General features: G+C 40.6%; 1 protein-coding gene across 1 annotated transcript; it reads left to right on the forward strand.

Moving 5' to 3' along the window:
* Positions 1 to 794: 794 nt before the first annotated feature.
* LOC139664802 (ADP-ribosylation factor 1-like) lies at positions 795 to 8,611 on the forward strand. The gene is made up of 5 exons (XM_071543762.1): positions 795 to 871; positions 4,290 to 4,444; positions 4,986 to 5,096; positions 5,232 to 5,356; positions 6,117 to 8,611. The coding sequence occupies exons 2-5, from the start codon at positions 4,300 to 4,302 to the stop codon at positions 6,276 to 6,278; spliced, it is 543 nt and encodes a 180-aa protein (XP_071399863.1). The 5' UTR covers positions 795 to 871; positions 4,290 to 4,299; the 3' UTR covers positions 6,279 to 8,611.
* Positions 8,612 to 9,893: the final 1,282 nt, after the last annotated feature.

The raw sequence follows: 9,893 nt of genomic DNA on the forward strand, positions 1-9,893 counted from the left end.
ACAATGGGTAGCTGTGGTTTTTTTTGTTCATAGATGTTTGGAAAAGACGTGTTTGGAAAAGGATTTACTTTCAGTATTTTGCTGGTTTAAGCTGGTTTAATTAGGCTAAATACATTTCGTCTTTCCACTAGCATTTTGCTTCATTTTATTGCTTATTTTGATACCTTTGTTTTACCTTAGTGGAAAGAATATTTGCAATGTGTAACAACATAACTTTTGCTGTATTTTAACCATCTTGAGTACCAAGCAATTTAGTTAAAGCCCCATTCAGTAATTGCATGGCACCCACTATTGAAGCATTGGGACCACTACTGACCTTGTTGACAGATTGGACTTTCAAAAATATTTCTAGATGCATGTCACTCATCACTTGGTAATAAGAATTTCCCTATAGGAATCATATTAATAAAGGAACTGAAGGACTACACGGTCCTCTGTGCTTGGGGAAATTGTATGACCCATGGCCTTATGAGACCCAAGTAAAGTTATTGTATAATTAAAAAAAAACATCGATGTAACACAAAGTCTGTCTTAATTCCTGGAAACTTGACACGTTTGAAGATGCAAGGTTTTCACCTGACAGCTGCGATTCACTGATTGGCCAGGCGTCCAGGTGTAACTTCCGGTGGGAAAGTCGGAAGTTTTTCAGTTTACGAGGAGAATCGCAAGACCTGCCAACCTGACAGGCAGGTACCGTCTGGATAGCTATTGGCTCGCTGTACTAGGAGGCGGGACAATGTGATTTCGTAGAACAAGGTGATTGGTGAAGACTTTGGATGCGCAACGTCCATGACGCGGCCTTTTAGACGCTTGTGAAAACGCCATTTTGTTGTTGAATAGGAGCGTAGACGAAAGATCGAGAAACATTAAGGTAAAATATTATTTACGAATACTTGCTGTAACATCGGTATGATTTTCGTTAATGTAAAGGATGCGGCCTCATATATCCGTTAATGTCTTCAGTGCTACCATTTGAGATAAATTCTGTAAGCCTGAAGCCGGACACAACGCTGCTCTCTAACTTACCATCAGAACAGCTAACGTCAGTTAGCTATTTCCCTAGCAGGTTAACGTTGGGATGATATAGTTCAGGGAGTCAGACATTTGCTTGCTGAACACAGATTTCCCTTCTAAATGTCAATCATTGCCTTCTCTATCAAATAACTACGAGGTGATTTCTGTTTGCCGATATAGATGTGCGTTAGTTCAATTTAGCTAATCTAACTAACGTTAGCTATGTTCCTACTCTCAGTGATGATGGCTAAAGCATAGCTAACGTTAACGTTACATGCTTGTTGTAATAACGTAAGCCCCCTCATTCTGGCTGTCGTTAGCTCACTGAAGTGTTCGGTTAATCAGCGGTTAGCTACTTACAGGCTGACGTTACACCATATGTTCTGTTGATGTTAGTCAAAGTTCATGCATAGTAATGCAGCCAACTCAGTGTTAACTGAGTTAGCTTGTGGTTGTATTTCATCAGGGGCGATTGAGTAGAGTGAACTGAACCGGGCCCAGTCAAGTCATTCTTAAAGGCAGGATAACCAACCTTTCTCGTTCGTCGCTAATACCTATAATGTTTTTGATTGTTATTGATACTAAAAGCAACCGCCTGTTAAGTGGTAAGTTAATTAGCTTCTCAGACGTCAAATCAAAGACAACCGACGTTAGGTATCGTAAACATTAACTGACTTTTACATTCACTTTTCCCAAGTTCTGTCTTTGTAACCTCCAGCAGTTGGGACACAATCATCTAGTCAATCCACACTCAACCATCAATTAAATTAACGCTATACTCTCCCATACTTCCAATACTAAGTTGCCTCCTTTTGTGTCTTGCTCAATACCTAACATTCCTGTTTACACAAAGGATCACTTCCTCTTTCATTTGAGAAAGAGGATGCATAATCCTAATGAGCTATCAAGCCAGGAGAATCAAGTATATTCATTTGTGTCTACTACAACAGGTTAGCTGTAATCTTAATGCTGATAATTGGGGCCCGTTGATGAACATCATTCTGTTTACCATTACTTTTTATGTTTGGATACTTGACATGGTTGTGCAACTGTCCTCAAATCATCACGCTACGCACACCGTTGAAATGTTTTGTTGGAAATTAGAATGATAGCAGCCCAATTACTTGTGGATTAAATTGACATAGGTTTTTTTATGTCTTCTCTGTTGAATTAGGCTATGGCTTCTTTGTTGGTCCTTCTGTTTTCAAGTGGACTGATAGAATAATTATTTCCGCCGCTGTCTCTCTTGGTTAATTCAGATGTTCAGCTCTGCTTACAGGTGTTGTGTTACCTGTTCCTTCTTCAGGCTCCAGCAATCTCATTCCTCTTTCCTAGCAAGTGCTGGCCTGTATTCTCCTGTCACTGACCTCTTAGTGTGCTTTTCCATGAGCTGCAGGGCAATGTCAGGCCCTCTCATTGTTTTTCCTTAGGCTCGCAGGTACAAAACACCTCAGGGTGCTCATTGCCTGACCCATAACATCTTGTCCATTGTTAATGGATGAGCCAAGCCCTTTTCACTGTTCCATTGTATTTGACAATTGTGTCAGCTGCTGCATAATTGGCTGTGTTTTGTAACAGAATTGCAGCTTAGTCATGTGCAGTCTTTGGTGATGATGTCTTGAAATGGCAAGGGAGCCTACAGCTTTGTTTAATCTTGCACTTGTTTTAGTGTTTGGATGGGTTTGTGAAATGTTACTTGCTGGTATTGGTTATGCTGCTGGTTGTCTTCTGTTTAGAGTTACTGATGGCATCACAACCAGTCTGCTTGTATTTCCTGGCCTGCTGGCATGATATGCAGTTGTTCGGCAGTAATTTTTTCCCTAGCAACCTAAGAACATACAGTTTCATCATATAAGCAATGTAGACGGTATGATGTCATGTCAAGATATTTCCAGTGCAGCTACAATGGAGTTTAATTGCAGGATAATTTTCAGCTATATCCAAAACATCAATGGTAAACATCAGGCTTTGGTGTCAGTCCCTCAGAATTAAAGAGCAAAGGCTTCTTTCTAGACTTACCATTTTGCGCTGACGTTGATCAATCATACAGGGAGAAATCCATCATTCAAGTGGCAGAGATAGCCTACCAATTTCTCCACCGACAGTCGCCTCAATAGACCAGAATGCAATGCAGCCACACTCTCTTGTGCTTACTATCGCTATTGCTGTCTTCACCTACATGTAGGCTGTAACCCACAGCTGAATTGGACAAGTTCAGGCATGTTCTCTGGGGGTTCTTCAAATGCATTCTGGGAAATGTATGATATCACTAGGGCTGCAACTAACGATTATTTTCATTATCGATTAATCTGTTGATTATTTCTTCGATTAATCGATGAATCGGTTAAAAAACAAAAACAAATTTTATTTCCATCATTTTATTCAAAAACAAAATGTTATTCCAAATTGACAATATTAACACAAATAACAGACCTAAATGTATGCTTTACAACATGTGCAAAAGATATATGCTCGTTTTTTTAATAAAGTGCACAAAAAACAGGTATTTTTTACGTTGCTTGAACGGACCTGAGCTGTTAAAATAATAATAAATTATAAATAATAAAAAATAAAAACGTAAAACACAAACTAAGTGTTAATTAAGTGTTAACTTCTAAATTTGTTCAGTATTATTCCAATTTTTTAATAGTGTGCCTGTAGTCATGGAGAACATGCGTTCAATTGAAAGAACTTGACTGGCTTTTCTCATTGAAGAAATGGGAACAGGATTTATTTGTGTTCCTCAGTCAGTCTGCGAGTATCTGCTACACACACACACACACAGCTGCAATAGAGAAAAAGAAAGAAAGTGAGTTTCTTGTTCCTACGCTTTTTGTTTTTAGATTATTAATTTAGCTGTAGTAGAAATTACTCACTGCCATGTGGCTGGACTTCTATCGTGACATTAGTTTAGCCTAACAAAAGCTGGGGATCAGCATGGGTTACACTGTAGGGCAGGGGTAGGCAACCATGACCACGTGCCATGGAGGGCCAAGAATATGCAGGTTTTCATTCCAACCAAAGGCTGCACCAGTTGATTTCACTGATTAATACACCTTTAACCAGGAACTAACCAGTGAAATCACCAGGAATAAATAGAACTTCATCCTCCTCCATCGTTTGACTTACTGAGAAAATTGTGGGCTAGATTCAAGTAAAAATCTCACATACTAGACTGTCTTTAAATGAAAATGGGAAATATTCAACACATGTCCTATCTGGTGTGCAGTTTTCAGGGATTTTACCATTTGCTCCTGTTGTTTCTACTCCTGCAGATCAGCCAAAATGGGAAATTTTGCAAGCCTGTTTAAAAATCTCTTTGGAAAGAAAGAGATGAGGATCCTGATGGTAGGACTGGACGCTGCTGGAAAGACCACCATCCTGTACAAGCTCAAACTGGGAGAGATCGTTACCACAATCCCTACCATCGGTGAGTCCTCTCCTGCATCTGTCTGTACACCCCCTACATCTCCTCGCTACACAACCAGCTACCAACTACGCAAGGCCTCAAACATCACCTACCCACGTCTCTGATCTTGTTGACCATGTTTTCATGTAGAGGAGTGGAAATGAACTTCATAAAGACAGGCACGTGCTCCCACCCTGTTCCCTCTCCTCCGCTCTGGTCTGTAATTGCTGCCCACATGCCCAGAGACGCTGCCCTAAGCTGGCCTCAGGGCCTGAAGTAATGAGAGCAGGGCATCGCGGAGGCCACATCAGGCTGCTTTAACATATAACCTAGGCGGTCCGCCTTTTAGAGACATGATGGATTCTTTTAACTGTAGTTGAAATGAAAATCTTTACTCTCGGGAGGAATGCACATTTTTATACTAAGCTAGTATCTTGCCCTTGGTATGAGCATGTTGCACTGTTTTTTTATGTCTCCCTTGATAACTGACAAGTTCTTATCTCTCTGTCCATTTCTTGCTGTCTCTCTCTCTGTCTGTCTGTCTCTCTCTTTCCCTCCACAGGTTTTAATGTTGAGACAGTAGAATACAAGAACATCAGTTTTACAGTGTGGGATGTGGGCGGTCAGGACAAAATTAGGCCACTATGGAGGCACTACTTCCAGAACACACAAGGTGAGATATTTCTTTTTTTTTTTGCAGATCTCAAAGCCTATTTTACAAGCACTGTGAGTCGAATCTTCATTTAAATTTTTTTCTTATCTGCTTCCTCCATCCACATCTTCCTACTCATCCTTTTCCATTTCTCAGGCCTGATCTTCGTAGTGGACAGTAATGACAGGGAGCGAGTTAATGAGGCGAAGGACGAGCTGTCGCGGATGCTGAATGAGGATGAGCTGAGAGACGCTGTGCTGCTTGTGTTTGCCAACAAACAGGTGATCTTGCTTCACTGTCCCAGTGTGCCTCATAGAATGATGAGCCTCAAAGTGGAGAACTTGGCGCAGATCGATCGGCCATCAATCACAATCGGCAGATAAACATTCTAAATACGTCACTGGTGAATAGCTGATCACCGTTTCAACTGCTCCATCAAAAAAAATGGTTACAATTGTCACATCAAGGAAGCAGTTGAATGTATGCTGTAAAAACTATGAGGCAATTTGTGGCAGTCAGCAGAACCTTGGTAGCGTCGTCTGGCATTGACAGGTCATTTCTTAAGTTGTGTTTTGAATTTCATGGTCTATGGTCATAGATTAGAACCAGTTCAATATATTGGACACAAGGTAGAGCCTATGCTGCCACAATGAAAAAGTTTTCATGCACTACTGGTGGCAAAGGGTGACCAAGATCCTCAGTCATCAAGCATACACTAACATGTAATTACTATGTTCGGATAAAACCTGTGATTTACAGCTATGTCATGCAGCCATAAGAACATTCTATTAAACACAGTGCTATATTTGAATTTTACTATTTACGCTTGCTGTGCACAGTACATGTTGTTTCGTTGCTAGTAGAAAGTCTAGGTAAAATGCATCATTTCAGTCAGCGATCAGATCAGTTATCGACTGATCACACTTTTAAACAATTGACACTTGCTATCGGCCCCAGAAAACCTTGACTGTGAAATGCATTGGCACGTTAACAGAGTTGTTCCTCTTTAATAAGCAGTGTGATGCCTTTCCTCTCCTTCAGGACCTGCCCAATGCCATGAACGCAGCTGAGATCACAGACAAGCTGTGCCTGCACTCCCTGCGCCATCGCAACTGGTACATCCAGGCCACGTGCGCCACTAGTGGAGACGGTCTCTATGAGGGCCTGGACTGGCTTTCCAACCAGCTAAAGAACGCGAAATGATCCGTCATTCCACCATCTCTCTTGTCATCTCTGTCTGTCGTCTACGCAGTGTGATGGGCGACTGCACTGGTCCTAGCCTCCCTCTCTCCTCTCTTCTCCTTCTCACTCCATCCTCTGAACCATCGGGGCTTTGGCCAGTGCTGCCCTGCATCTGTGTATGTGAGTGTGAGTGTTCGGATGGATCCCGATGTGTGTATGTGACTTTGGTGCATGTGTGAGCTGGGAGTGGGAGCAGCCCTGCTGTGCCTTGAACACGGTTAACTCTTACTTGTGGAAATGGCAGCATGGCTAACTCTCAAGCACCTGTACCCCCATCCCTCCCCACCTGACCCCAACCTCAGCGCATCCTAAGGCACTGATTTCCACAAAGCAAAGAAAGACCCAGGATCTCAATCCCATGTGTCATCTGTAAAGAATAAGGTTTGTCGGGGGGGGCGGGAGTAAAGATGACCTGATTTTTACATCATCTACTAATGTCAAGGCTTGTTAGGTAATTGTTGAACTGTTTATTTGAGAGCCCACACCATGCAAGGAGATATACCACAATGTAACCTGTATCAGGTTTGGGAAAATAAAATAAAATACCCTCTATCCTAGATCCCTCTTTGCATTCTTTCGAAAACCATGATCTTAGTTTTGTCCAACTTGAGTTATGGCTGTCGTATTAAACACTAGATACCTTATTGATTCTCTCTAAAACAACCACCATTTAAGCACAAGATTAAGAGGGATGTTGGGACAGTTATATTTTTCAGAATCCCGTGGAGTAGTTGCCACCTCTTTGAATAATTAGTTAAATTCAGTCCCACCTCTGAGAGCCATCACTCTTGTGGCACTGACCTCTAACAGCTTGATACAGTTTTTTCATGGGGCCTTGTGAATTTGCATGCAACAGTTTGAAAGATCCATCCTCACTGGGCATGGAAAAGGCAATAAATGTTGTGCGAGTGTATGTGTATGTATGTTTATATATTTGTGGGTATGCATGGTGGGTGGGGTGGAAGTGGTGTATTGTGAGTGTAGCTACTGGTCTGTTGGTGGATGTGTGTATCCTCGGGGTGTCGTAGGTTTGGTGATTTCAACTGCATTCCAGTCCATTGGAACGGCGAGGCCTTTTGAGAGTTGCTCCCACTCTGGCTCTCTATTTAGTTTTATTTTCTCTTGTCTTTTTTCTTTTTATTCAGTTTTGATTTTCAGTTATTTTTGATGCACAGATGACCTGGTTCACCGGGTTCAGCATGAGTTGATGAGCCAGGCATGCAGTCTTTCAATAAAATGCTCTAGGGACCATTTGGTTTGATCCAGAAAGGGCTGGTTGTGTTTGGCTCAGCTTTGGACTCTCCTACAGAGCATGAGGTTCCTCCTGCATTTTCCAGGTGCACTCACCAAGACGCACATGCTCTTACCCAATTTGTCAGTGCTGTGTTATATAGTTGTCATTGAATTGGAGATGTTGAGCTTTCTTCAGCCTTCAGTATAAAATCAGCAACATTAGTGCTGGGCTTTATGGTTTGTTTGCCCTACGTGTAGTCGGGGCTGCTTCCCCTGGTATCATTTACATCTTGCCCCTCTGATGCCATTTGCACAACCTGATCAGCTTGCACAATACAGTACTGTTTTAAGACATCAATGGTTTACTCACCAACCTCTCATAAAGCAATGAACTTGACAACGCAGCCCAAACATCATTGCCATAGAACTACACCAGCAGACAGTTAAAATGTGCAAATAAGGATGAGGCGCCCTCATAGCTGATCCAGTATCTGAAAGAGAATGGTTTTCCTTGCATCCATTTATCCCAAAGGCTCCTGCGAATGTTGAGAAACCAATCTTAGACTGTACTCACCCCCTACTGAGTGAAGATGACTCTTAAGGTCATGATCCCCACACTGACCTCTCAAGGGAACTGTTCCTTTTCCCTGCGTTTTCTACAACTGGACAGTTAGCAGTGTTTTTATTTTTCTTCTTCAGATACTCCAGACTTGGCAAGTTTGAGTAATTGAATAACTAATCTTTCGGGCTTTCGTTGTCCTGAGTGTAGAAGTAGTGCTAAAAATCCATTGAGTCAAATGATGAGTGACATAATCTATGGTATATGGCAAGAAAATAAAGTGTATATGAACTTCTGTATGAAAATGTATTTTAACTTGACAATGTCATTTAGCTACCCTTGTTCAGATGTAAAGCTTTAATTTTCAAGATCGTTTCTGTACAAATGACAGGGTGTGTGCATATGTATTTCTTTTTCTGAATTTTCTTTTGTTTTTAGCTTCTTTTTTTTTAAAACTCATCTTGTAACATCTGATAAATGCACTATAATAAAGAGATCTCTATTACAAGTCTGCTTGCCTGCCCTCCTCATTTCAGTAACTGTAAAAGATAACTGAGTTCTGAGTCACAATTATATGAGAAATTAATTCCTCACCATAATCCATAAGATCCATTTGTGGTCTAGTCAGCAAAAAGCATATTAAAAGTAGGGGAGAGCGGGGCACATTCTCACGTGGGTAAGTTGTCTCATTGGCTTTATTTCTGAAACTAAATATTTTGGAGCCAAAAGTCCAATTAGAAAAATGTTTACTTTCTTAATAAGGGGTTACCCATGTTGATTACGATAATCTAAGTCAAGACACTCTAATATAAAAGCAATTTGTATACCTGATAGTAAATAATGAAAATCTTAGTGTTTATATGCTCATTTATTTCTTATAAAGGAATCTAAATAATTATACATTGTGACCTATAAACTGATACTAAATTTGAATGGTTTAGTGAAGCTATGTGCTCAGGGAAGGGACCTTTGTCAGGAATGCCTGGATGGGGCATGTTGTCACATTGATTTCGGGGCATTTTGTCATAACTATCCAAATCCTTTTTTTTTTTTATTAATAGCGTTACATTCACTCGTTTCTGAATACATATGGTTTTGATACTTGCACCCACAAACCTTTGGCTTGTGTAGCAAGCGGTCTCTTTGCTGGACCGGCTGCACATACAATCACAGAGGCAGATTACTATTATTACTGTTTTCTTTAAGTGACTAAGAAGCCATTTTACATAATAAAACATCAAATTAAATGTGTGTATATTACATGTACATTAATATATCATACTGTTAGAAATTGTATCAGAAGTTTGTTTGTCTGAGCATCCCAGGATAGGTGAGGGAGGGGTTATTTCACCTGGTGTGTGGTGGGTGTCGATTTCTATGATGAAGTATGAGTATGTTTTTCATGTTATTATTGTATATTTACTTAAGAGGAAATGGAATTGTGTGCACAAACACAGCACACTTGTCTATGTGACAACATGCCCTGAGACATGGGGTAAGTTGTCACAAGTTATCAAGTGGTATTTCATCAGTAATAACTTTTTCTTCCTGTAAATTGTTCAAAATGTAAAAATGGCATTTTTTAAAGAAGACCTTAATGTAGCTAGAAAAATATGTCGTATCTCAGTAGTAAGGCACTACTGAGAAATACACCAATGAGTAAAAAGTGTGACAACATGCTGGTCTATACATTTCAAAACATTTGAAATGTTTACACAAAGCAGGAATATTGTTTTGATGGAGGTTGTACAGCTGGAACCCATCTATTATCTCTGTGTTGTGTG

Source organism: Centroberyx affinis, unplaced genomic scaffold (assembly GCF_046629955.1).
Source record: "Centroberyx affinis isolate AG114_WGS23_722 - 3 ecotype Tasmania unplaced genomic scaffold, CSIRO-AGI_Caff_v1 ptg004376l_1, whole genome shotgun sequence".
Taxonomy (NCBI): Eukaryota; Metazoa; Chordata; class Actinopteri; order Beryciformes; family Berycidae; genus Centroberyx; species Centroberyx affinis.